The following is a 27,500-nucleotide window of genomic DNA, read 5'->3' on the forward strand; positions in this document are numbered from 1 at the left end:
CGCGAGAGCTTTATGGCGCCTCGTAAATCTGTCTTCTTTATTGTTTGTCTTTCGGCCGAAGCGCGGTTTCAAGTGTACACGGGGGCACGCACGCGTTCGGCAAATATCGTTCGCTTTTTTTCGACGTCCGCACCTGCTTTTAACGGTTGAACCGCAGGCGGGAGCTTAAAAATCGGTTAGCCGCTCGGCCACACGCGCCGAGTCGATATCTGGATCAGGCCGTATCAGAGCAGTACCGAGCAGCTTAGCTTGAATAATGTAGCGAGTGTTACATCCGGCTTTGCACATGTCGCGTGTATGTGAACACGCGTAGAATACGTAGGGCGTTTCAAGATACAAGCCGAGTATATTATCAGCCGCGCGCGGAAAACGCGACCTGGCAGTTACACGTGCCGTACAAAACGGCAGCTCGCGCGCGCGATACGATGGTTTTTAATATAAATTTTGAGGAATGTGTGGTCGCGCGCGCGTGGAAGATATAAAATAGTCGCCGGGACGCGTTCACACACGCCCACGCTCTTTCGCCGCCATAAACATCGGCCGCGCATCACGCCCAGACAAATATTTCTTCCGCTCTGAACGCGCGCTGTGATCCCGCACATTTTTGTTCGATCAAAAATATATAAATTCTATTCACCCCGCCGGCGATATCGCTGGATCATGCGATTTTATAGCATTCATTAAACGCCGACGCGCCGTAAAGATGATCGCAGCGATAAATTTTGCGGCAGCGTGTCAATACCTCCTCGGTCGGGATTTCGTCGGTTCTGCATTAATCCTGAGGGTTTTGCCGAATTCGAAGGACCGAAGGAAAAGCTCGAGACTATTATTTGAAAACAGGAGTAAGGAAGGACGCCATGTTTTCTTACCCTTTGTCAGATTATTAATACTCGCGCACTATATTTGCAGCTCAGTAAATTATACAATTAATATTTTTTTCATTGATTACGATTGAAATAAAAATTAAATATAGACGAAAGAATATGGAGATCATCGAATATGAAATAATCTTGAAATGAGTTTCTCTATAACACTCAGCATCAAGAAAGCAACAGAAAAAAGTGGCATCGAACAATTATTTGTAACATCAAAGTAGGTCAATAGCTATAGCGTTATATCTTGAAATTCTTCATTGATTCTTCAAACAGAATTTACAGGATTAATATAGAACTAAAATTTTAACTTGGGGAGATATTTCGACAAATTTCGACAAGGGATGGAGTAGAGTAACCCAAGAAAAGCAGCGAGAAAGAAACAGACTTGGTTAAATAAGTTATTTATCCAAACTGTTGAATGTGACAATAAGTATTCACCTCTCTTTCTCTTTCGGTTTTCGCACAAAAGACGCGCATTTTCTTTCTCCGGCCGAGCGATGCAACCATCACGAGTTTTGACTTCCACGCATTCGCCGCATCCGCGATATTTCCCGCAATTTTCACGCATAATGAAATGCATCGGGAGGAGAGGCAGGAAAGACGCCTCTTTCGACATTTTTGGACGACTCGAGATACACTCGAGTAACGAGCAAATCTGCAACGATGACGGAATCCTACGTCCACCGCGAGACGAAGAAATAACATTCGCCACGAAGAACTTCTCATTAGTCAGGGGACGCTCGTACCTGTAATTACGCGTGTGTCCATTATCTACTTTCCGCTTCCTGCTGCGGGCGTTACGGCGACTCGGCCGCTTCCGCGGAGCTCAGAATCTGGGAGCTCGCAGATGAAGAGCCGGCATTAGGGGTTTACGAGGCGAATACTCTGAGGGTGGTTCGGCGAGACGCGCTCGCTCGCGGTGCTGGCGAGTGGATTGGGTAAAGGTTGCGATGGGATAGCGGGGGCGGGCGGGCGGGCAATGGGGAAGAAGGGGGAGGGCCTAGGGGAGGGCGGCTGCAGGAAGAAGGGGGTGGTTATAAGAGGTGAGAATTATTCATAAACGTAGGCTGACTTTTAGCGAGGGAGAAGGGAGGGTGGTAGTGGGAGGGAAGAAGCGGCGTAGATTTCTCTCTCGGAGAAGCTGAAATCTACCGAATATTAAGGCAGGTAAGAGGGCGGCGGCGACGATGGGAGGAGGGAGGGTATAAGGTCCTCCAGGCCGCATAATAAACACATAACGGTAATCCTTAAAACAATAATTAGCCGCGCGAGCCAACCAAGAGGCGACGATCTTCCCGCGCCGAGCGGAATGGCGCCGCTTTCGCAATTCGTTGTCGAATTAATACCGGGACTCGCGACGGTGTAGCGCGATTCGCCCGCCACATCGCGGCACCGCATTATGCGCTAGGAATTGTACTTACTTCCTATAGCGATTATCCGCGACCGAGTGTAGCCGCTGCTTCGCGGGGGTGAGCAAACTGTTATTGCGGCTGAGCTATTGTTATTCGCTGTTATATACCGTACGTATTTATTCACGACGTTTGTAACAGTATATCTATCACGATTCTTAGAAGAGACAGGATGGGGCGTGATGGAGGAAGAGAGAGAGAGAGAGAGAGAGAGAGAGCGGGGGGAAGGAGAGCACCACCATCTCCGAGAACTCGAAGCTTCTTGCGAAAAAGCGACTGCCTTACTCGCGCTGTCGCGTTATCGGGCCACTCTAATTGAGTAGAGAGAGAGAGAGAGGTCTCGGGAAGCGTAGTGAATTAGCAACTTTGAAATTTATGTCATACTGGATAATCGTCTGACAATCTCGAAGGTTTATGATAGCGACAGGCTATTCCGCGAAAACGAGCCTGTGCCAGACCGCGCGACCTTCGGGGCCGTTTAAAACAGCCGAGAAGGGGGTGAAAGAACCTGCCGCGAAGGTGTGCGAGGCGCGCGGTCCGTCGAGGGGCGGCATGCGGCGAGGCGGGGTGAGACCGAAGGGGTGCCACGAAGTGGTAATAGTTTTAATCCGGTGTCTTGAAGTCAGGATTTGGCGGCGCGGCAGTTAGTGGCTGCCGGTAAGTCTGAGCGAACCCACTTCGCGCTCTGATATCATAATCCGAATAATCACTATTATTGCCGCCATTTGCTTAATCCGAAGCCCATCCTCCTCCCGCGGGCGAGCAAGCCGCGGGACCTGTTATTCGGTTTCAGGACGCGCGACGACGACGTCGAGCTATCCTATCGGAAGTTCCCCCTCTGCATTTTTAACCGCTTTCATTATTCCTCCTGACGTTCCGAGATGCGCGCGAGTACCGAGTCAGTCTGTGAACTCGGCGACTCGGCTGGACGAGGAGGCTCCGTCACGTCAGCTGCTCGACATCGGTCGCCTGCTGAATTTCCTGAGCGATTACCGATTTACAACCACCGCGATCGCGCGGGTTACAGTCCCGGATAATGTCCGGGCTCCCACAAATAGAGCGGAATGCGAGTGGAGGATGTCGCTGATTGACGCAACGTCGAAAGTGAATTTCATGAATTATATCTTGAACGCTTGTAACGCGAGCGATCTTCAATGAAAGTTGTGGCCGCTTACAACTGTTACGTCGAGAAATCTTTCTTTCGCTTTTGATTCGTTCCGATTGATTTCCCGGCTGCGTGTGATGCGTTTGGCTGCGAGTTGAAAGCACAAGATGATAGCGCGGTCGGAGAGTTTCAGCTCTCGGTGAGGACGCACCGTCGCGTCTACCGGAAGTTCCGTCGGCAATAACGCATAAACTTCATTTAGCCTTATTTAAGCCGGCTGGCAGAGGCGGCAGAGACATTAAATCCCCGAGATTCGTTCTAATGGCCGCGACTCACTTAGGAACTGTTCCTGCGCGATCTTGCGCGCGGTGTGCGCGCATAATGCGCTACGTGCGTTCTTAATAAATTCGCTCGAACCCGGGGGCCGGGTAAAATCGCCTAAGTGAAACGACGAAAAAACTTTAGCGCAAACTGCCGCTCTTAATTTGGCCAGTTTGTTTAGCGGCGGTCGCTGGTATCCACCTCTTTTCTCCTTCTCTTTCTCTCCTATGCTTCTCTCTTTTTCTCGCTCTGTTTCTCCCTCTTTTCTCTCTTTTCCTCTTTTCCCTTGCCCTTTTGCTCTCGAAGAGCGAGCTCGGTTCGTTCGCTTCCGGAAAAAGTTCGGAATTACGAATTAGCAGGAAGTCAGGAAAGGTACCTGCATTTATTCTGAATTCAGCTTATTATGAAATTATAATGCGGAGAACGATTTAACCCTTTAAAGCATACATTTTTTGGTATAACGACTTTTCCGGGAAATTGATCTCCTAAGGATTTTTGCTGCCTTAGTTTCAAACCCAAAGTCAGGAATTGGAAACTTTTTTAATTTGAAATGGTGAGCCAAAGTGGCGAACCAAATTCGTCCGATGTTTATAACACTTTTTTTTCTACGGGTATCGTTGATTCTAAATAAGAGGTCAATAAATAAGGAAAGAAATAAAAAAAATATAATATATATTTAAAATTTCATATCCAACGAAGCGGATCAAATTTCGGTGAAAATTGCGTCAAACTTTAATCATGATCTATGACGCACATCATTTATGACGAGTCTGCAATCGGATGATACAAATTTGATAATTCGTCCTTTCCAATTCAGCAAAATAAATTTCGTTAAAATTCATTAAACTCAATTGTACGATTTTCCGACATATTCAATATAAATCGAAAGTTAGAATTTCTTATTTTTAAAAATTTAATTAGTTTTTTATAGCTTCGCGTCATATACCCACCTTCATCGCCGCGACACGAATATTTCGTAAATTCCGTTACGTCACGATATACGATTATACCACGATATTCATTCCAGGAGGATTTTTCTTTTAAGAATATCACACACTTATCCTTTACAAGTAGGAACATAAACCGACGTCATTCTGTTTATACAGTTTCCTTATCTTTGAGCTCTTCTGAGCTCCCGCAAATATCACTCGTTGGTTTTTCCAGAATGTGACAGACTGCGATGTATAACATAATCGCCTTCATCCAAACGTTAATTGATTTCAAATTCGTAGCTTCACCCTTGAGAGGATTATCCGGAAAGATGAAGGTCGGGGGGGGATGAATACGAAGGCCGCCTTTGGAGGTGTCCCGATTGACGACGATCGACTGCACCACGGCTCAGCGTGGACGCGCGCGTAATCTCCAACGGCGCTCGTAATTGCGCGACGTTCTAATCGCCCGAAAGATTACGGCCGGGGGCCGGGACGCGAGCCGGGGGTGGCGATGGCACACCACCGGGTAATGTTACGCGAGACAGTAGTCTCGGGTGGCATGTGTCGTTGATGAGGCGGTTAGTATTCAGCGGTGCTTCCTGACCCCCCGGAACTTTTGAAAACTAACCGAGTAAAGCCACCTTAATTCCATAAGAGGGAGGCCGAAGGGGTTTCCCGGGCGTCACCGTAACACCCTCTTAATTACAGGATATTAGGACGCCTACGGGAGACGCGGTGGCGGTAGCGGTAGCGGCGGCGTCGGCGGCGGGAAAGGCAGATAGCGCGATTTATTATCTAACCGCCGCTAACCTTATCTCCGTTTTTACGAGTCGGATTGCGCCAGTACGCGCTTCTTTCCGGACCGCGGATCCGTCAAGATGTTGCTCGTAGGTGCTGATTTCGGACGTCGAATCGACGTCAGTCGCTCCGATATTGTCGCTATTGTTCATTGGTTGGATTTACGCGAATTTATCAACAAAATCGTTATTAATGATTAGTCTATTTTTCTTATTCTATATATTCCGCAAAAATATTATCCGCAAATTTCCGGTATAGCAAAGCTACACCGAGAAAAATATCCGAAATATCCGATTGTTAATTTCGTTATCCGATCAAATATCCGGTATTTGATCGGATATTTGATCGGATAACAAAATTAACAATCGGATATTTCGGATATTTTTCTCCGTGTAGTTTTAGAGGAATGTAAGTCGTACATTCACGGACACTATCCTTTTTACAGGCATTTAAATATTAATATATTTGAGTTATGTATATTATAATTTAATATATCATGCGTGAGCCTCCCTCTTATCGAGTTTCGTATTTATATATGCGCATAAAATACGCTCGCAAGGAGAGCGTGATTTTTAACAGAAGCTTCCTGAGCAGGATGCGTACTTACGTGCAGAGGATCGTGTCCTTGCCGCCTTCGAAAACAGTGTCCTTGCCCCATCGTTTCGGCAGCTCCACGAGAGAGATACCCAAGCTGCCCCATAACGCCAGCTGCGTCACTGTCTCGTTTATCAGCACATTGGTGATGTCGAAGATCGGCGGGTCCGTCGGTTGTAGAGACTGTGAACGAGACGAACGGAAAAACACAATCAGTCGTCGTATTACCTTCCACGAATATTAATCCGCTCATATATCGCACATACAAAAATGGAGTGTGTGTGTGTACTCTTTTACCGCCGCCGGAATCGCGATCGCCGTTGCTCGACAGACGAGTACCCGCGAATCCGCGAGGTGAGGATCTTCGAGGGTGTGAGACGGGATCTTTTCATTAGGTAAAATTCTAAAAAGGCAGCCGAGGCGAGAAAGAAAAGTGGCACGTCGTCACTTCCGAAAGCGTTCTCGCGCGCAAGGTATAAATTCATTATTACACGAGCCAGTAAGCACGCCGCAGGATTCCTCGCTCGATCGCGTCGTTTCCTCTTTGGCCCCCCCCTCCCTCTCTCTTTCTCTCCCTTTTTCTCCCCCTTTTGCTCTACGTTCTCTCTCTCCCTCTTTTTCCAGCCCCGTCTATCTACCCAGCCGCGAGATATCTCCCCGTCCCACTGCTTTTTTCACCCTCACCCCCTCCACTCCAGAGACGCGCATCGTCTATCGATTAAAAAACTTTATAATACGATCCCGCTTCTCGTTTGTTTTCCAGTTTGATTTTTATCATGCAGCCCCGGGAAAAAGGCAGGTGCGCAACGTCGTTCCCTTCCTCCTTCGCGACCTCCCGATTCCTTCTTGAGACGCTCCCCTCCGCTGCCGTTCCACCTCCTTGCCCCGATATTTAATTTCGAACTAAGTTCGCCAACGCGAACATCATTACGAGGCGGCGGCATTCCCGCAGGAGGGGTATCGGCGTGTATCAAGGGGCAATTACTTTTTTTCTTCTACCCAGAGGCTGCCTCTTTCCCGGGTCTCCACGCGACGGGGAGACTTCTCCGTCTCGATATATCGAGTGTCGTGTCTCTCGTTCGACTTGTGCCCCCGCGAGAACGCGCAGCCGGGCCGAGGAACGAAATAAATTCGCCCAAGGTACGTCGCGAGCTTTTTGTGAGGCAAAACGAAAGCTCGCTTTAATGAGATGCGACGGGGAGAATATTTTGATGTATGTATATAAAAAATACGTTCCCGGGCAGAACTCCATCTTTTTCCTACAACTTATCGTGATCAAGACACGAAGTTTTCTTTCGCCGGTGTTCTTCCTCGGCAGTTTTACTTTGTCTCGCGCGGAGGATAAAGCGCTTTTAATCAATACGATACGCTCGCCGAATCAAACGAAGAGAAATAAAGGAGAAAACGTAACGTCGAGCCTCGATCGCACGATCGAATCAGAAATCGAACACGGCCGTCGCGGCAATGCGTAACATATTCACGCGGTGATTCATCGAGGACGTTCCGATGGTGGAAAGAGCGAGGGTCGGTTGAAAGCCAGGGCGATAAAGGGTGTCGGACGATGGTACGCGCGGAAGCGGCGGCAGCGGAGTATGAGTAGGAAAGTGGTAGGGTATAAAAGGGGTGGAGAAGGAGGAGGAGGAGGAGGCGGAGAGCGAGCGAGAGGAGAGGAGTGAGAAGAGTGAGAGAGAGAGAGAGAGAGAGAGAGAGAGAGAGAGAGAGAGAGAGAGAGAGAGAGAACGGGATTCCCGGGTACCGATGCCGACACACCGGCGCGCGAGGCTGTAATGCGTTATTAATGAACACCAAGAATTTCATTAAAGATTGTTTGTATATCAAACTGTCCACTAAATTATGCCCTATAACCCCCGTGGCGCCTTCACACGCCTGGAAACTATTGGCTGCCGCAGTGGCGTTGGCCCTTCTGAGGCCGGCGTGCCGTCGATGATCCGTCAGCCCGACGGAGGCCGCGATCAAGTTGCGAACGAGCAGCGGTCGAGCCTCTTCCACGAGGACATCGCGCTCCTCGTGATTTTTCGTCAAGTCTACTTCAGCGAACCGGTGACTCGATCAGATGACGGTGGCTGCGGTACTCGTCGGTCGTCGAGCGACGAAGTCAGTTATTTCGCGACCTTTGGGACATACATTATTAGGAGGGGCGATATAGGTAGCTAGGACGTGGCGCGTGCGACGAGGAGCAAGAAGGACGTGTGTGGCGGATGAGAGAGGAAGAGGACGAGGTTGTGAGGGAGAGGGTGAGCGAGCGAGCTGCGGGTGAACAGAGAGGAGAGAGAGAGAGAGAGAGAGACAGCATGAGGGGACGAGAGAGGGTGGGTGAGAGGAAGAGGGTTGAGTACGGATGGTAGGTGGTTGGAGAGATACAGTTAATCGTTGGGAAGCTATTAACTTCGGACTGGAATGCCCCATAGCGCCTCATTTCGTTCAATGCAAATTTACACCCGACGCCAACCACCTAGGCGCTCCTCGGCCTCTTTCGACGCGGAAACTCCAACCGGGAAACAATGCTCTGTCGGGGAGATAATTCTTTCTCGGTAATGTCGATCTTAAGTGCGAAATACGCTCTCCTTCCATGAGCGGATAAAAAATCGGACACGCCATAGCGATGTAAAGTGGAAAAGGGGACGATCCTTGGAGGGAGATGAAAGTGCTGAAGGTGTCACTTCATGTGAAGACGAAAGATACATCGGTGGCTAATTAGAGGAACAACATGGTTCGACTTCAATCTGAACGTAGTTCACGCGAAGAAATTATTGTCGCTGAGAATAAAAGAAATTTATATTAATTAATCGAGCTGCTTCCTTAAGCGTTCAAGAAGGATTTCGTTCGGAAAGCTCAGCACATTTTACGCACACGAACGAGTTTTTCCGCTTGATGGCGGTATCCTTCCGAGATACGCGAATAGAAATCAAAGATAAAGATACTCGGTTTGGATGTGTGGGAATTTAACGGGGCTCATAGGCGACGAAGAAGACTCCGCTCCTTCAACTTATCCAATTTAGTTGTCTCTCGCAGACGATCAGTGTCGTAATCGGTGACCCGGTTCGCAGCTCCATGAAACTTGGACCCTTCTGCTGCCATCGGCGTCTCTGCTCCTCCGCCGCCTCCCGATCGTGCCACACCGTGGTGTTGCCTTATTAGTTTAGAACTTAGGTTTACCGTAAAGTCACGCGTGTCACTTATGATCAAAGTCTGCCTGCCAGACGACGAGTCTGAATCCCGCTTCTCTCGTTGAATTGAACGATTTTAAGATCAGCCGGGCGACTCGCAGATCGCATCTGCGACGACGTGATTCGCCGCCCCGTTCGTGGTCTCTCCTTAACGCGTTCAAACATGACTTGCCGAGGAAATGCGTATAATTTACAGCCGCCGCCGTCGTCGTCGTCGTCGATATTTCTCGCTGTTCGGAAAAGGCAGATCGCAACCTCCTCGCGGCCTCCCGCGGCTGCCCGTGTCGCGGGCGTATATTCATTCATTGTTTGTTCAGCACAAACATCGGTCCGAGACAAATCCCGGACGCGACTTGTCACGGCCGGCCGAAATATCGCGCCGGGAGCGCAACTTAACGCGCGGAATTGCGCGCCGCGGAGCGGCCCTGACAAATTGCGACGTAACGGCTGCTCAAGATACACATAGTTAACAGCGAGATGCGGCGCGAGTTGACTAACGACGTCGGGCGTTCTCGCGTTATATAATTTCAAAACACACGCAGGCACGCGGCCGAAATGTCGCCGGATAGAATGGGGGAGGTGAGGAGCGCGACACGCGAACATTGCGAGCCCTGACAGCGCCTTAATATGAACAAATGCCGGACTATATCTCAGCTCGGGTTTGCTTTGCATTATTCGGCTAACGTGCTCGTTTGCCATCCTTACGCAGATGCCTTACATTACGACGACCGCTTCTCAACGCGAAATGGCCGTACGTCTCTTTTCGGCTCCGCGCGCGCACGCATCGTATCGCCGGCTGTGAATTGATACGAAAATGCCGCCGCTCAAACGGAGCCGCGGACTCGAGAGTAGAACGCAAACGTTTCATGTGTGTACCGTGAAAATACGCGGACACGTCTTGCCGGGACGACGATAACGACAAGGGGGTGCAATCTGATCGGTTCACACGACAACATGATTTTCCGTGCGAGCTTGCGAATCGTTGTTTATTTCACTCGCATTTCCGCTTAATCGCTCGATATTTTTCATTTGTTTTTCTCCGATGTCTCGCGCGCGAGTGAAATTACCTCTCGCTAAGCGGACGGGAGAGTTTCATCGCTGAGATTAGCGAACGATTGTTCGCGGCGTTTTACCGCTTTCCGGACGCGCGTTAAAGGTGAAGAAAAGGGTGGAGGTGTCCCCGTGAAAGCGAGGGAAAATATTCCGAGGATAGGTCAAGGGGGAAAAGCTCGAAATATAAGTCGGATTTTAAGAAACCGTGACAAGGCTTGAGATGTCTATCTGACTGGCGCTTAGCGAGACCTCGCAGCACGGCGATGTTAATGCGCCCTGCTCCCGCACGAAGCCGAGAGAAGGAGAGCGAGCGAGCGAGCGAGCGAGAGAGAGAAGGGCGGAGAGGCGAGCGACCGGGTCGGAGGGGAATGGATGTGTTCACATTATACCCTCTGTTCTTTTAATTTCTTCAAAGGACCCTTCTTCCCCGCGACACCTTCAGCATCCTCGCTCGCCGACTCCCGCAGACGTCTCCGTCGCACCCCCTGCTCCTCTCTTCTCACCCTCGCCTTCGGATTAATAAGGCGTCGACAATGCGACGTCTTTTTTTCTCCGCTTCGAATGGGACGGCAGACAGCTACCCAAAGTGAATGAAGGCTCTCGGTGAGAGGAAAAGCAACAGGGATGGTACTCTCTTACCGGTACTTAGCGGCGGGATGAGCCGAGCTGCCGTTAATAAATGTGTTTTTAACAGTGGGAAAGAGAGAGAGAGAGAAAGAGAGAGAGAGAGAGAGAGAGAGAGAGAGAGAGAGAGAGAAAGAACACAAGCAGAAAGTGTGCAGAGAGCGAAAAAGAGAGAAGGAGACACAACAGCGTGGAACACAGCGACGCTCTCTCGTTAGGTCCTGCCAACGACGACCCCGGGGAATACGTCTTAACGAGGAGGAAACTTTTAAACGCGCCAAGGCGTCATCCGTCCACGTCGAAATCCACCTTGTTCCGTTGTCTCTTTGTCGTGCCGGTTTCAGCGAAGGTCGGATCGATCGACGATTGTTAATTGAGTCGCGATGTCATGTCAAGCGCACGTAAACCAGATATACCGCGGCGGATCGCACATTGTACTATAAAGTATTTCGAACAGCCTTCAATCGGACCCATCTATTGTCATGCGAGACAGAATTCGAGAGGACTCTCGAGGTATGCGATGATTTCCCATTTAAAAGAAGAAACATCGGGCACTAGAAGAGAAATCTGTGATATTTGATGAAATTTTACAAAAGTGACTGAAGTTCGACAGAACTAGAGACAGGAGGGTTTTCAGTCTTCGGATCGCCGCGAATCGGCCATTAGCGACGACTAACGACGAGCTGCCGGCTCTTTCGTGTCCCGCTGAATGTTCCTTCACCCTCGTCGCGCAAACGCATCGCTCGTTCCCGCTTAGGCGGCGGATCATTCACGGCGCTTGATCGCGTGCGAACAATTTCGGCCGTAGGATGGATAGGTTGATAAAGGTCAGTTGATTTTCGGCCGCGGAATAACGCGCCCGGCCCCGTGGCCGGGACAGCCACGGTTAATGAATCGACGTAATCAGGGGGTCGCGGGGTCAGGCGACGAATGACAATCGAGTTTTGTATTAATGCCCGACCGCGCCGCACCCACCACGGCGGCGGACAGCCATCAGGCTGATCGCTCGTTTAATCAAGCGCGAGCCGCTAACGCGATTAACTTATTGCGTATACGTTCTTGCTGTTGCGTACACGCCGCGCCGTTGCGGAGGCGCTCACGTGAATCAGCGATATATGCTGTAGCAACGTAATTGCCATTACGGTCGCTCGCGCTGCCGGCACCCCTCTCGCGAAAGAATTCGCCGGTATCATCGGGCACGTCCTCGCGATCCCAGCGGGCGGTCGCGCGGCTCTTCCTGTTCTTCGAAGTTAGCCCCTCTTCGTTCGATCGAAGTCGCAGACGCGTGTAGCACACGTCACGCGACTTCAAGCGAGGTCAAAGTCGGCGGAGATCACTCGCCGGGGGATTCTTTGTCACCGCATGATTCGCTTCCGTGCACTTGACGCGCGCTACTCGCGGACGAGCGGCGACAGCCGCATTACCTCGGCCGAGTGGAATTCCTCGCGACGTCGTCGCGTCGCTCCGGTCATCCTGCGGCGCGCGCCCACGCTTGATATATTCGTATTTTCTGAAGTGGAGATATGCATATTTTATGTACGCCCAGCAGCGGGGCATCTGAGGTCCGAGGCGCCAATGTCCGCATGCACGACCACGGCATGCGCATAAATGCGAATGTCCGTTCGTAGACTCCGCAGGCTGCGACGAAGCCAGCGCGCGGCCAGTGGGGGTGTTTCGTAAAAATCGCCATCGGTACGCCTTCGACGTACGAACACGAACGGCGTGCGTCAGGATGAGAATGATGATAAAAACGCTATATGGCTCCCGGTTTTTCCGGAACTACCAAGTGGAAGATCTAACGGGTGTCTCTCGAACGTCCAACTGTCATAAGCGACGCTTGGCGTCGCAGAGAGATTGACAGTCCAGCGCGCCAAGTCCGCTCAAGATCGACCCGACAAAAGCGACAGAATTCAGCTCTCGGCAAAGTCCGTCGCTTTTGACCGGCTCACTTCCGGAAGTGGACGCGTTCGCCCCGTTTTATACTTGGGCCACGAGGCGCCGATGTCCGCACGCATGACCGCAGCATGCACATAAACGCGAACGTCCATGTCCGGTGAATGGTCCGCAAACTCCATACAATGTAAGGATCACGAGGGGGTGGGTATCGTCCTCGCGCTGGGAGAAGCGAAAGCGCGCCGACGACGCGCGGGGGTGACGAGCCGGGGAGGGCAAGCCGACTCCGAGGGACGGAAGGTGACGCGGCTACAACGCGGGGGGACGAATATAGAATTTTAATATAGTGCTTTACGAGCGCGATTGTCCGTCATTTTACGGGCGGTGTAGGGCGGCCATTTGAATTCTTAGATCTGCATACTTTGCGGAATTGCGTGGCTTGGCTGGCACGACGAGCTACGGCTAAGCACCGTGGCTCATGAGGCCATCCGGCGTGCGCGGGAGAGCGAGCCGAAGTGTGCGTGTGTGTGTGTGTGTGCGTGTGTGCGTGTACGGGGTGTCGCGGAAGTCGCGTGTCTCTTCGCAGCTTCGCTCCTTTCACCGCGTGCGTCCTCGACGCCACGTGTATCTTGGTAATCGGAATCGGGCAAAGCACGACCAAGTCGAGCTTCGATCACGCTGTGAGCTTTCGACTTCGACTTGCAGTCCGACGGGCGTCTTCGTCGTCCCGGAGACGCGTCCGAATCGCACTTTTTCAGAGCGATTTCTCGTACATATCTGCTTCGTATCGGCAAAGGCGACAGCATTTTGCGGAGCACCCTGTATATAAGTGCCGGTGACGGAGCGAGCGTTCAACATCTCGGCCGCGTCTCTCTATATTACGACTTAATAAAATAATAACGTACAGCCTTGAAGCGCGGTGGCGCGTCTCGCTCGTGCATGCGCGCGCGCGCGGGGATGGAATTGGTAGCGGCAATTGCGAGCGCGCCATGGTATCGCCGCCATGGTGATAGGGAGAAATTCATATTGCTCGCCGCGATGACCGGCCGCGCCATTTGATTAGCATAGAATTCCAGTTTCTTCGATCCGATGGCGAGTCATTCATTCTTCCGTTCCGGCCATTAGACCGGCCGCGAGTATTCTGCTCGACACACCGAATATTCCATCGCCGCGTCAGGGATGATTCAATCAAGTCGGCTGCACGAGTCGAGTGGTCGGGGCGCGATTAAACGACAAGATTTATCGACTGCTCCCCGAGCAGTATCTCCTATCGCGATTCCAGGAGCGATCGCTTGTAAACAGTTGTCTCGTAATAATTAGATTCGCCGACGCGCGGTCGCCTGTAAAAAATCCGCGTCATGATCAGCCCTCGTGAGATCGTCGGCAGGGGGTGGACGGAAGCCTCGCCCTCGGGGGTTAGCCTTCGGTCTCTTTCCGCTTCCACGATTCGAAATTAATGATTCGGGGATCGAGGGGTCTCATTCGGCGCACCTTAATCAGACGAAGAGGCCCTTTAGGTGTCCGTAATCGTCCGAACGCGCGTCTCCGCGCGACGACTACGACGTCAGACAAGATAGAAAGCGTGAGAAAGAGAGGGGGAATTGGGGGAGGTTGTGGGTGGGTGGGTGGATTAGGGAGAGATAGAGGAGTGAGAAAGATGAGTTCACGCTCTCCTTCTCTCTCTTTCTCTCTCTCTCTCTCTCTCTCTCCTCTCTCTCTCTCTCTCTCTCTCTCTCTCTCTCTTTCTCGCGATATAAGCCGTATCAGTTATAATTTATAATGTTATGGCGATTTTATGTATATCTTGCCGCGGCCTCGGCTTCCCCCGCGCCGAGAAGTATTATTTAAATTAAACGGGGCTAAACTAAGCGAACCGGGGGGCCATCGAAGTGGCGGAGAGGTGCCGCGCGGCGGTATGCAAATTATTATCGCCGGGCGATAATTTAAATGCATATTTCGCCTCCTATATCATTTTATTATTGCCAGCCAAGTTAAGTCGGTCCGTGGGCTAACGTTTACGAGGACGGTGTATCCATCCTCCTCTCCCCTCGCTGGATGCCGCTGGTACGGTAACCACCGCCGCACCACCACCACTACCACCACCACCCTCGCCGCCCACGTGGATTTCGTATTAGAAACGCTATCGAAGCGTTTTCCCCGTATAATCCGCATTGTTCGCTGCCTCGAGCGGCATAATATCCTGTCGAGTAACGGCCAGCGGGCAGGATTAATACCCGAGGACTAATTGTGTAGCGCAGGAAGCGCTGGCTCATCCAGCCAGCCCCAGCCGTCTTCGAGACGTCCTTAGCGCTGCTGTGTCACTTCGCGCCCAATGAGTCACCGCGGTTAATGATACATCCAACGAGAGCGAACTCTGCGAGTTCAACATATGGCTCGGCCATATTTTTTCAACGCGCGTCCGCGGATCTGGAGTGACACCGTGCTGAGATCGCACGTGTGAGTGCTTGATAAATAAACGGGAAAAAGGAAACGAGGGAAACTATGTGCGTTAGGAGAGTGATTATAAAGCAGAGGAGGAGAGTAGTCTCTCGCGCAAACAGAAACACGAGTGTTAACTAAATGAAAATCCTGGCGAGATTTCACGAGAGGCAAGGCGGAGGAGCAAGAGGAGGAGGAGGAGGAGGAGGAGGAGGAGGAGGAGGAGGAGGAGGAGGAAGTGATGGAGGAAGGAGAAGAAGATTAATTTTGCCGGACGCGTTATTACAACGCGCGTGGAACTTGAATCCGGCGATACTAGAAATACCGTTTAGATTGGAGCAGATTAGTCGCGGCGCGTTTCACCGACGCCCGGTGAATTTCGGGCACGTATGCGCGTCCGAAGAAAATGCGTCCGCCGGCGTGCTCGTCCGCGCGTTACGAATTCTCAGGACGAATTTGCGAGGACCGCACCGGAGCTCGCTTCTTCCTCCTCCACCTCCTCCTCCTCCTCCTCCTCCTCCTCCTCCTTCTCCTCCTCTACGCAGCACCCTTTAATCCAGATTTACATTTCACGGGACAACAATGGCAAGTAGATCCCGCGGAAGATTGCCGCGGACGTTACATCCGAAGTTTTAAGGATCTCCGAGTGGAAACGCGCCACCAGCACCAGCGTCGTCAGGACGGCTGCCGTGCCATCAAGGGCTGCGCGGCACGCCGGCCACGTCCGCGTATACCGAACGACGAAGAAGGGTTAAAAGCTGCGGGCAGTATTTTAATTCCCGACCGTTATCGCGCCGGTGGCTCGGGTCAGTAGCGAAAGATACATGTAAGTTGACCCCGCCCTCGAGACCTCTCTGGACGCTTATGAATATTAATTCCGCCCCATCCTCGCCCCCACCTCCCCCTCCCTCCTACGCTAGGAGCCACCACCTACGCATCCGAAAGCGGACCCGACAGGAACAAATTAGATCTTTCCTTCCATACATTTCCCTTTTATTCGCGCGCGCGCGCGACTCCTCCCGAGCTATCGCCGGGGCTCCCGCCGCAATTCCTGCCGCTCTCTCTTCTCCTACGGCTTTGTCGAAAACACTGTGTTTTTACGCGCCAGCCAGCCAGCCAGCCAGCGCATTGTTGTGATACGTAATATTATCCTGGCCGCGACCGTGCGTTTCTATCAGCGCCGGGGAAAAATACGTTCCGCCGGCGAAGGTGCACCCTTCGCGCCAAGACACATTTTCCGACCCCGGCACGAGCGGGGAGCAAATTCCGTCGGTTGTTTAGCGCAGTCTCCGATTCGCGTGTGTTCTCGTTGCACGATCTACTCCCGAAGCGATGTATTTTGCATTTCACTTCACGCGCATCAAAGTGCGTGAAGTAATAAGCAGCCGAAGGTAGAGGAGAAAAATGGCATTCCTCGAGAAAGTTGGAGATCCGTTTCCCTCGCGACGTATTCGGCGTTCGCGAGTGAAGGCGAATGCGAATGAGAAACGAGACTAAAATGTCTCTCCGTTCTTCAGTATCGGTACGCGTTGTTGGCGGTTTGTCCTTTTTTTGCACCGCTCGGTCTCGGCGTATTTTGTCGAGCCGGATCTCTCTCGGTGTCCCTTAGCGGCTCTCGCCGAGCCGCGGCGCCGCCGCGTGATTCCGAAGGGGTGCGGGCTTCAACTCCGTATTTTCTTGTAACGCACACTCGGCGCGGAGATCGACTCGCGTGTGTGTGCGTGTGCGCGCAGGCAGATACGGCTCGCTTGAATCTGGCAATCTCCTAGCCGGGAATATAACCAGGAGTTAAAACCGCAGGGCGCGAGTGTCGTATCTTAGGCCCCCTCGCAGCTCCTTACGAGGTGTTGCCCACGTTGCGGCTGGGTCTTATTATCAGGCTCGCTCTCATTTTGCCGTACAACGCGCGGGTATCTCTCGATTCGCGCCAACGGATAGCTCGAGAAGCCGAGGGAACGTCGACGCGCTGGAGGGAAACTCAGAGTCGAAGACCGCCGCTTGGCGTCGCAAGTCCGCCGTGTCTTCGTCCGCGAGTCTTCTTGACGTAAAACTCTAATTTTCCCGGCGGCCTCGCGATGTCGCCAAACGTGTGATTGTCAAATGTTCCATTGATCGAGCACGACCGCGATCACATCAAGTTGCGGTCGGCTGCTCGCTGCGGGAGCGCAGTGGCCGGCCATGCGCTGACTGCTTCTACTTGGTCGCAAGGAAAAGAGTTTCTCGCTCGGAACTCGATCGAGTCTCCTCGTTTTTCGTTGCGACTTGGATCGACTTGGCTTTCTCGCGAGCATTCTCGAAGGCGAATACTCGCGAACGTCGATGGCTGTTCCACCTGCATTCTCGCCTGTTTCATGCTGCGACGAGACTTGGTCCGCACATTCGTGACACATTCGGGCGACACTGCGAGACGGACGAATATCCGGGCATAAATATGGCACGTTTCGCGCGGGGCGTGTTTTCCCAACTAGTCCGCGATGTGACTTAGCTCGCCGCGAGGACGACGAGAAGGCCGTATAACTCGGCAAGAACTTCTCGTCGTTTCGTGAATTTCCGTCTGCGCGCTCTTACGTACACGCATACGTACACGCGCGCGGCCTCGTGCACGCCGCTATTCCGGTTCGCCTTAATGGATTTCGCAGTAATTGTAAAATATCTCGTGAGTTCCGCGCGCGTGCATTTACGAGCGGACACGTGCGCGTCCTGAACACGGGCATCCCGGTTTAATTTCCAGCGTGCGTGTAACAGGTAACTTTCCGAAGTACTTTCCCGGGCGCATCCCCGGCTGGGATTTATTTTAAAAGCGTGATATATGTAAATCAAAACTTCCGCTCGCGCCCATCTCGGTCTCTCACGACCGTCTCTCGATCCGCGATCGCGGATCGGCGCTTAGGACTTTGGGGAGAGATCCCCAAGACTCGTTCGAGCGGTCGAGAAAATTCTCCATTCGCGACCGGATAACAAAGAAAAATCAACAGATGAGTAACTCGTAAGTTATATATCTAGCGTCCCTAGTTGGATCAAATTTCTAAGCGAAGCTGCGCGAATGGCTGTGTTCACGGGGCGAAGACAAGGAGATCCACGATAAACGACCGTGGTCGAATTCCCTCGGAGAGGAATCCGTGAGAAGAAAGAAAGAAATCTCTGATCGCGCGCGACTACGCGCGATACGTTCCCCGCATACGAGCGCGACCCGCGACGAGATTTTACAATCCGCCGGTACGTGACGTCGACGCTCGCCGTTGTCTTCGCAGATGTCGGAATGACTAAACAAGTTGTGTCGCACCCTTCGCATCCTCCCGGCCGCGACAATGGAAGACGAAGAAGGGACCGCGCCGCCGGCGGGGTTAAAGAGACCAACGACGTCAAACGTTACGCATAATGCCCGCCTTCGCAGGAATGCGCCCCGCGCCGGTCGCGCCACGTAAAGTGGCCATTTGTCACGTTATTACGCGCGTTTGATACGACGTGTGGAAGGCCACGTGTAAGCGCGTGCTTTCTCTCGGCCGCCGTGGGTCGCGAGGGAATGCGGCCTTACGGCGCGGCTAAATGCGCGCTCCTAATGCGAGTCGATTTAAAATATAAATTCACGGCGATCCGTATACGCGGCCCGTAAGGGTCTTCTCTCCCCTCTCTGACCTTCCGATGCGTCTCTCCTGTGAAATTCCGGCTCCTGCGCGGCTAAACGCGTCGCTGTGCCTCGCGCGGAACATGCCTTCCCCGCGGCCGCGCGTTGCGCTAGATTCCACTTATTTCTTCTCGTCCACGGCCAGCGAGACTAACGACGTCATCAGCTGCTTTGACGCGCAGAACGTCGAGCGGTGCTCGACCATCAGCTCGCATTGTTTCCCCTCGATACACCGCTCGCTCGATCGATCCCTTTGTGCGATAAAAAGGAAAACACAGGCAGCGGCAAGAAGCGTATCGGGACGACGCCGACGGCGGGGCGGTCGATTATGAAAATCGCGGCGATCGCTCATTGCCGACGACGGTCGCTGGGTCTTCTTCGGCTTCGGCGAACGCGAAATTAGCAACGGAAGTGAACCGACGACGGGCGCAAGATCGTCATGTACGTAATAAATAGGAGCCATTCGTAACTCCACGGCCGGCCGGCAAACTGTTCCTTCGGCGACGACATCCCGCGTCCCGTTGGATGCGCCGCAGCCTCTCCTCTCCTTTCTCTTTCTCTCTCTCTCTCTCTTCTCTGCGAACGCTTTTTGCCATCGATAATAAATTACCCATCGCGATATTTCTTATTGTTAGCGGGGTGCTACCGAGTGCGTCTGAGAGCTCGATCGGTACGTGGTCTCGAGGTATTTATATATAGTCGGTGTCGCGGTCGTTAATCAAAGATATATACCTTCGGTCGCGCCGTGGCGGACCACTCTCCCCGCTGAACTTTTCTCTCCGCGACCCTCCGTGCTTCTATCGTCCGCTCGACGTTGTGTCGTTTTTATCGTCGCGCTCTGGCGCTGGTTACGCGCATTGCGTAAGTCACGCGTGGAGCAGTTAGTTTTTCTACGTACCAAAGCACGCCGACGCGTTATCGCCGGGGAAAATTAGCATGCCGTAATGAAATGAGAAGTATTCGCGAGAACGGCATGGCGACAGATCGAAAGCGCAGGGGCCGTAAATTCGAGCGTCGTTTGTAAACTCGCGGCGTACGGTAGATTGGAGGAGCATTAAGGAGACCATTACTCGACTGCTGGCGGCGGAAATCGTGTCATTATAGGCCGCGGAAAGACGGTCGCATTTTCCGAGCCATAAAGATCGGATATTGCGAGAATTATTCAGGATAATTTAAATTGCGTCTTCCCCCTGCCCGCCCGGCCGCGCCGCCCGCGCCGCGCGGCCGACGATTTTCCGCGGGACGCGTTCTTACCCGAAAATAGACGCGCGTAGCTGTAGCGCGTTGCCAAGAAAACAAGGGCATAAATTATGTACAGATAGGTACTATAATTTAAATTGCTATCCTCCGCGCTTCGACATCCCCGATTCCGCGGCGGCCATAAAATTCAAATTCAGTCGCCGTTACTTCTTCGCCAGACGCCCTCGCTCGCGTAATCGGGGGAGATTGCCATTGAGCGCGTCTCTCCGTGCGTGTTAATGTCAGTCGGCTAGTTTGCGCTGCGCAATCGATCGCAATTCGCCGGATGTGACGCCGGGCGAGATTGCTCGATCGAGCGAAGTGACAATATAAAGAGAGCGTCCCACCTCCGCCAGCGCGGGACGCACCACGCAGTCGAATATCTGAGCTCGTTCTGCACTCGTCACACACGACATAAATCTATCTTTCCACGTATAAAGCTATAACATGAGAATCGGATCTGACGTTACGTATGATGTATGACGCTCGGCGGATACGCCCTCGCGACGGCTCTCCGCGCCTTCGCCCTCTCTCTTTCTCTCCCGCTCTTCGTCGTCGGAATTTCGTGCTCCGTATATTGATGTCCCGCTTGTGCTGAAGCCTACACTCCCCCGGAGCCTATGGGAACGCACCGACACGCGAGCACACGTGCACGCGAGAACGCGAAGAAATACCACCCTCTGCCCGCAGATCGACTCGGGCGATCTTCCCTCCCAGCTTCTTCCTATTTCGAAGTCGCCACCGGATTCGTCGCGACTGCCATCGTGACGAATCGGAGGAATCGGAAGAGACTGTGTAGTCTAATCTCAGATCAACCGTAGAGGGATACAGGGTGAAAAATTGCTTAGCAATGAAATATTTATATCTGTGTCCGCCGGACGCGCTGAATGTCGCGAGATTATCCGGGTCAGTAGTCGGTATAATCGATGTAACCATAAATCACAAAGATGAGTAGGTGATTTATGATGCACACGCATCATGATATCTGTACGCTCGAAATACGTACACGCGGTTTAACATAATTCAACGTGACGAGCAATCATAAGTTGCAGTTTTTGACCGTTCTTTGAAAGACGGCATTTCTGAAAGACTCTCTCAAAGATTCAAGCCCAAAGTGTAGTTTGACGCACTTGCGATGTCCTTCATCGATCCTTCGCCTCCACACCACTATCCTCGTCCACCCTCTATCCGAGGCAGAGAAAGCCCGACGCTAATAGTTTAATTGAATTCCGATTATCCAGTGAGACCACCCTCCAGCGCTTTCGCGGTTCTGTTGCGCTATGAATCAAAAGCAGGACGCGCCTGCGAGTGACGTAATTATCGAGACCTCGATTTCGCTAGAAGCAATCCCGTGCTCTCTCTCTCTCTCTCTCTCTCGCCCTGTTGAACGAACGACAGACGCATTAAAATATTAATGACTCCCGGTATCGGAAACAGACTTCGAAAAACGACTCGCTCGCCCCGCGCTCAACTGGCATAAATCACTGACAAAGCGTCGATCCCTTACTTTCAGATGGCATCTTGGTGGTCTCGACAAGACGTCATGCGATATTTCCGTTGCGTTTGATTTTGCCGGATGAGGAGGATTCGAGATATTATTTCCTCGACGTAAAATATCATCCCCCCAGATTATATTCACCCATCTGTCTGAATCATTCCTTTATCCCTGAATTCTTCAGTGCCGAAATACACATTTTATATATGTATATATATATATATTTTTTTTTCTCTTCTATAAATGGAAATTCGTGTATAGCGTTTTATTATATCATAACGAATAAAAACAAAGGGTCGCGTTCGCGCATTTATTTGCCTTGAATGAACCGAAAAGGGAAAAACACTGGATACGCAAAGCGTATGATTAATCTTTCCGGTGAGAACTATCAGGGAGACGATGCAACACGGCATATGGGTCCGATATCGAGAAAGGATATCACCTGTTGCATCCGGAACGATGGGGTTGGGGTCACGAGGGTTACGGTTCGAAGGCTATTCAGGAGTTCGGGGTAGAAACGACCCTCGATTGGTCGCGTAGTGGCCAGCGAGTGGCTATACCTCCTCAAACGGCCTGTAATCGGAGATACTCCGTACTTCACCCTCCACTGAGACACGGAGTCGCTTTAAAGCGACACGTTCTAAGAAACACTTGATGACCCGATATCATCTTCCAACCTGTGAGCATCGTAAGTGGGAAACACAACTGAAACGGCAACCATCGTCGGTATATAATCGAGTTCTTGGTTCTTGGTTCGATAATTTCAATTATTTCACGATTTTGTTGCTTACCCGTCGCGGTCGTTTCATATACAAATTTAAAAAAAATTTTCTTTATTCCACGTTCGGAATGTCTCCACGTCTCTTTTAATTACCGACCGACCTCTTACGATTGCTCGAAATTGATTTTTACCGTTTGACGCGTCTTTTCTTCTCCTCGTAATGACAACGTTGATTCTAAAAACACGGTCGTACTAGCGCCTCATGTTACCAGATGATTTCACTCGGGCGAACGTGCCGGGCATAAATTTATACACAGGGGCTTTTGATCGTATTATCTTCGGGGTAGCGAACATATAGAAAGGTAGCAAAGCGAGAGAGGGTAGCGCACAGAAAAGACATCCGAGGCCGTCGATCTCCACCTAGGTCGAGTGAGGGTCCACTACGACGGAGGGCAGCTGGGATTCCTGTGGGATTCCCGAAACAAGGCTGGAATGCCTTATAAAGGGGACTGACCGATGTCTTACGGGCTGGGCCAATAATCCATTACTTTGGCAAACTATATTATCACGTTACATTAAATAATAAAAAAAATAGAAATTCTCAGCGAGCGCTATACGTTATATAAATATTTCGATAAAGATATACTAAAGTACGACCCTGTATAATACCTCCTTCAATTATTGTGATATTAATTGTGACTTTTTTTAAACGTAACTTTCTACGACGTGCTTTGCCTGTATTAATTTCTTACGATGAGTGACTGATAATTTTACGAATGTCCTTTTCGGACGATCAATCACCGAGGGGAATATTCGGTGCGTCAATGGTCTCGCAATTAAGCATCCTGCTGTGGCTCGCATGGATGTACGTAATTTATCAGTGATTCGTGGCGTTAGGAGTAGCGAAGCGAACGAATGAACGAGTGGGAATAGTAACTGCCGGGATGAAAGAAATTCCAATAAGAGGATGAAGACAAGTCCGGGTAAGAAACGAGCCCATTTTGATAATGGGTTCGTATACGGGGGACCAACGCTACCTACGTGGCTCTGTAGGGATTTGGTGAGCCATCGCCGCCGGATCACCGTGGAAAGCGACGACACTTACGTGCGCGAACCAACACACAAGGAGCGCGAGTAATATGGAACATCTATAGATTCGTTCCAGCCGGCAATTGTACCGCTCTCTTTCTCTCCCCTCTCTCTCTTTCTCTCTCTCTCTCTCTCTCTCTCTCTCTCTCTCTCTCTCTCTCTCTCCCTCTATCTCGTTGAATTACGACTTTGAACTACCGTATTTTTATTCCCCAGCTGCTAATATATTTGTGCACTCAAAATTTCATTCAATATCATATAGCAATTTCTTCGTAAATAAAGTTTGAGGTCAGGAAGAACGTTTGCTCTCGTAAGGCAAAAATAAAAGTTTGCAACAAAGTGTACCTGACAAGTAGTCAAAAGAGAGAGAGAGAGAGATATTTTTACACGCATGTGCGTGTAAAGATTACACGTTTTCTAAATATTTCCTCGCAACTGTATACTTGTCAGGAGATATTTGGTGAATGCTCTCAGTTGTAATAATTTCGACGAACGCACGTTATGAACGTTATAACGAAATCATTGAATTCTCGTCCATCGATCCTAAGCGGCGAGAAAGCTACTCTTTTTCTCTCTCTCTCTCGCTCTCTCTCTCTCTCTCTCCTCTTGAATCGTGCTCTCTGTTTCAACGTATTTAATCGGTCCTGCTGTCGTTAGCACTCTTTCCCGACGAGAGCTGAAGAGCCGGGGCTAGACCGGGACGCCGTCGCGGTTTACGTCGAACCAGGTGCCTGCCAGAAAGGTTAATTTTAACGAATTCAACGAAGCAAGAGAGGTCGGAGTTTAACAGGATAAGCTAATTGTGGGGTATTGGCTAAGAAGTCGGGAGAAACGAGGACATGGCGACGAGAGAGAAGCGAGGGCGAGGGCGAGGGCGACGCCGAAAGAGAGACGGAGAAAGAAGAGGTCTCTTCTCTCGGCGCTAGTCGAGGATCGTTAGCAGCCGGCAGGCGACTGGAATTATAATGCAGTTTCTTACCAAGGATCCGGCATGAGGATTCTGTTTTCCACGAGTTAACTTGCGATCGAGACGGAAGGAACAGCAAACCAGAGAAAAAGAATCGTCGATTCTCGGTCGCTCAACTTGCTAATTAGCGAATCGAGCGTGTGTGCTCGTACGTCACAAAGATACGTGCGCGGAAAACAATCGTGCATGGTGAAACGACTGTTGTGTAACGATTTGTAATATAAAATCGCGACATAAAATATGTGCGAAAATAACGGAGAATGTGCGGCGGGTAGACGTTATTGACAAATATTCGTATGACGGCGATGACGTTCTTACGTCTCGAGACAAAGCGCGTCGAGGCTATGAACAAACGTAGAGATTGATTTTACGTGTACGGCCGCTTCGGCGAATATCCTGCGGATAAAGAGAGGAATAAAGGCGGAGCATGCTTTTAGACGTCATTAATCATTCGCAGAATCGTCACTGAACAGTTCGCCTGGGGGACGAGGGACGTACAATGGATATTACGTTTGAAGGAACGGATGGCTTTATTTCCTGAAGGGCGTATATATGAACGTTAAAACGAACTCTCCAGAAAAAAGAAAAGAGAAAAAAATTCACACGAAATATTTCGTGCTCGTAAACTACATAATTTCCATTCTATATATCCTACAATCTTCGCGCGTGATCATCCTTGCAGCAAACAATCGCGTAATATCAGAATTAGCGGAACGTTTGTCATCGAACGATATTCGCAAAAGCAACAGGATCACGACTTTCCAACTGAGCCTGCGCCAACGTCCGTAATTCGCGTAAACTCTAGTGAATTCAATTACTTTCCTCCCGTCTGCACCGCGCCAGCAATCCGGAAGGAGACGAGGTGAATCGTTAACTCGAGGTTAATCCGCAGTGTCGGTGCAAGGTGGTTAACAGGTCGCACATACACACTCAATTTAATTTCCAATAAAGTCAAGTAACTCAACGCGAGTCACCGAGGTTATCCGTCATTCGGACGCTTTCGTTTCGACCGGCGTACGGAGTGGGAGAACGAGCGGAACCTCCTCAATCGTCGCTTTATATCAGAGGATTAGATTAAGTCCGCCAAGAAAAATCTATCCAGTCATCCCCCGCTCACCCCCGCTGCCCTACAGACAGCTCCGAGGGGACGGACGAGCTGGCGAGAAGAAAGCCAGCAATATGGCCGTTGTCCTGACTCGGATCTCTCGCGAAAGATATCCAGCTTTCGCGAGAGGGATAGTCGTCGTGAGGTCCAATGGAGAAGCGGCGAGGGTGAGAGGGTGACTCTCCCGCGAGGGGTGGGGCAACGTAAGGGGCACACGCTATCCGTAGGTAACCCAATTTAGATCGAGTGGCGAGCATTTGTTACAGCGGGCACGGATCTACGTCTCATTCTCTCCCGACGCAGCGCTCGTTTTTATTTCCTATTATTTATCTGGATAAATAAGTCAGTCGCGTCTCCCTCGTCGTCGGCGCGCGCGGCCGACTCGGATTATCGGTATCTTTTATTATCGAGGACACGCCACCGCGCCAGGACTATGGGATGGTATTCGGGATGAGAGGAACGTCGACGCTCGTTATCGTTCGACGTCTGTTTCGGGCGTTCTAATTACGCGTAAGAACTTTCCCCGAGCGAGAGACGTCGAAGTTTGACGCGACTGCGAAGAGTGTCTCTCTCTCTCTCTCTCTCTCTCTCTCTCTATCCCTCGCTGATGGCACCCACGAGGGGCGATGGGAAATTTGGTGCAAACTTCACGCAGAAGTACAAAAAAAGCTCACGTGCAGTCGACGGTGAGGAGAAACGGATAACACACGGGTGTATTTGCGAAAACACCGTGTACGTAACCGTGCTGTCTGATACGGTATATTTTAGGTCGCGCGAGTGCGCGCGCGCGTAGTGTGCGGCGCACACGAGCGCGGTTGAATATGGAAGTAGTAAGCAGAGCATAATTACAATGAGCCAAAATTACTAAATGCGCCCAAAGCGTTTAACGAGGGAACGGTGTTTCAGCATCGGCGAATCCGCGCCGTGTGTTTTTGTCACGTGAAATTAACGCGCGCGCTTCGTGGATCCAAATGGTAATACCCGACAACGGCAACGACAACGACAACGACGACGACGACGTCGGCGACGATGTCGACGGCGGGGGGTTAAAGGTGGCGGACGCGAGTTACATGCGTATAATAATCATTACGAGCCGCAAATGCTCGGTCCTCCAGATCCGGCGTGCATATAGAACGGTGCACGGAGAGGTTACGACAGCCACGGGGGGGGGGGAGAGAGGGAGAGAGGCAGAGCGAGAACAAGAGCGAGGGAGGGGAAGAGAGAGAGAGAGAGAGAGAGAAAGAGGGGGGGGAGAGGAAGAGAAGCGTAGAGAGAAAGAGAGTAAAAGGGGGGCGAAGAGGGATGCGCGAGGTGGCATATTCGGCAAGGATGAATGTAACCACGGAATGCACGGCGGCGCTCACGATCAGCTCGATATATTCCGCGGGCCCCGTCGCGATAATGCTCTCAGCGGATAATTAATTTCTCGCGTTTGGTAGCAAATTTTTTTCATTAGCGGCGTCTGCCGGTGGGAATGTCGTCAATAGTACGTAGCCGAAAGTCGACCACGGCGAGAGCTCGCGCAGTCTCTGAGACACGTCCTCGCGATTCCTCGTCGGCGGCGTAATTACGCTTTTATTAGCGTATGACGATTTCAAGGGAAGAATCGTGGACACTTGCCGCGGTGCTTTATCGTTTCGACACAGGCGACTGTTGCTGGCCGGTTGCATCCGGTCCCCGGCCCGTCGACGTCGTGCTCTCGGAAATGACCGCCTTGTATTACTCTGCCGACATTTAGGAAATTATCCCAGCGGCGTATGAAAGAACGGAGGACAACAACGCGTCGTGTTGTCGCACGACGGACGTTGCGCTGAAATTCAGCACGTCCGTTCATTCACATGAAAGGCGAAAAAGGCTTGCGAGCGCGGGGGTGGTCGATTCTCGAAAAGTTACCCGCCGAAGACCGGAAGGTCCTCGACGGCGAACGCAGAACGGGAGGAGGTGGGTGCGCACTGCGCAGAGGAGAGCAGGTTCGCCTCATTGTTTCCGCGATGTAAAAGGTGGCCTAACGGCGAAAGCTGATGCGAG

General features: G+C 51.4%; 1 protein-coding gene across 1 annotated transcript in view; it reads right to left on the bottom strand.

The window, feature by feature from the left end:
* Nucleotides 1-27,500, bottom strand: part of mbo (nuclear pore complex protein Nup88) — a 63,987-nt gene that overhangs the window by 11,778 nt on the left and 24,709 nt on the right. Inside the window, exon 2 of the mRNA XM_011139882.3 lies at nucleotides 6,048-6,217. Within this exon, the coding sequence (XP_011138184.1) occupies nucleotides 6,048-6,217 (170 nt within the window). The remainder of the gene's footprint in view (nucleotides 1-6,047; nucleotides 6,218-27,500) is intronic.

The sequence above is a fragment of the Harpegnathos saltator genome, unplaced genomic scaffold (assembly GCF_003227715.2).
Source record: "Harpegnathos saltator strain DR-91 unplaced genomic scaffold, Hsal_v8.6 scaffold101, whole genome shotgun sequence".
Taxonomy (NCBI): domain Eukaryota; kingdom Metazoa; phylum Arthropoda; class Insecta; order Hymenoptera; family Formicidae; genus Harpegnathos; species Harpegnathos saltator.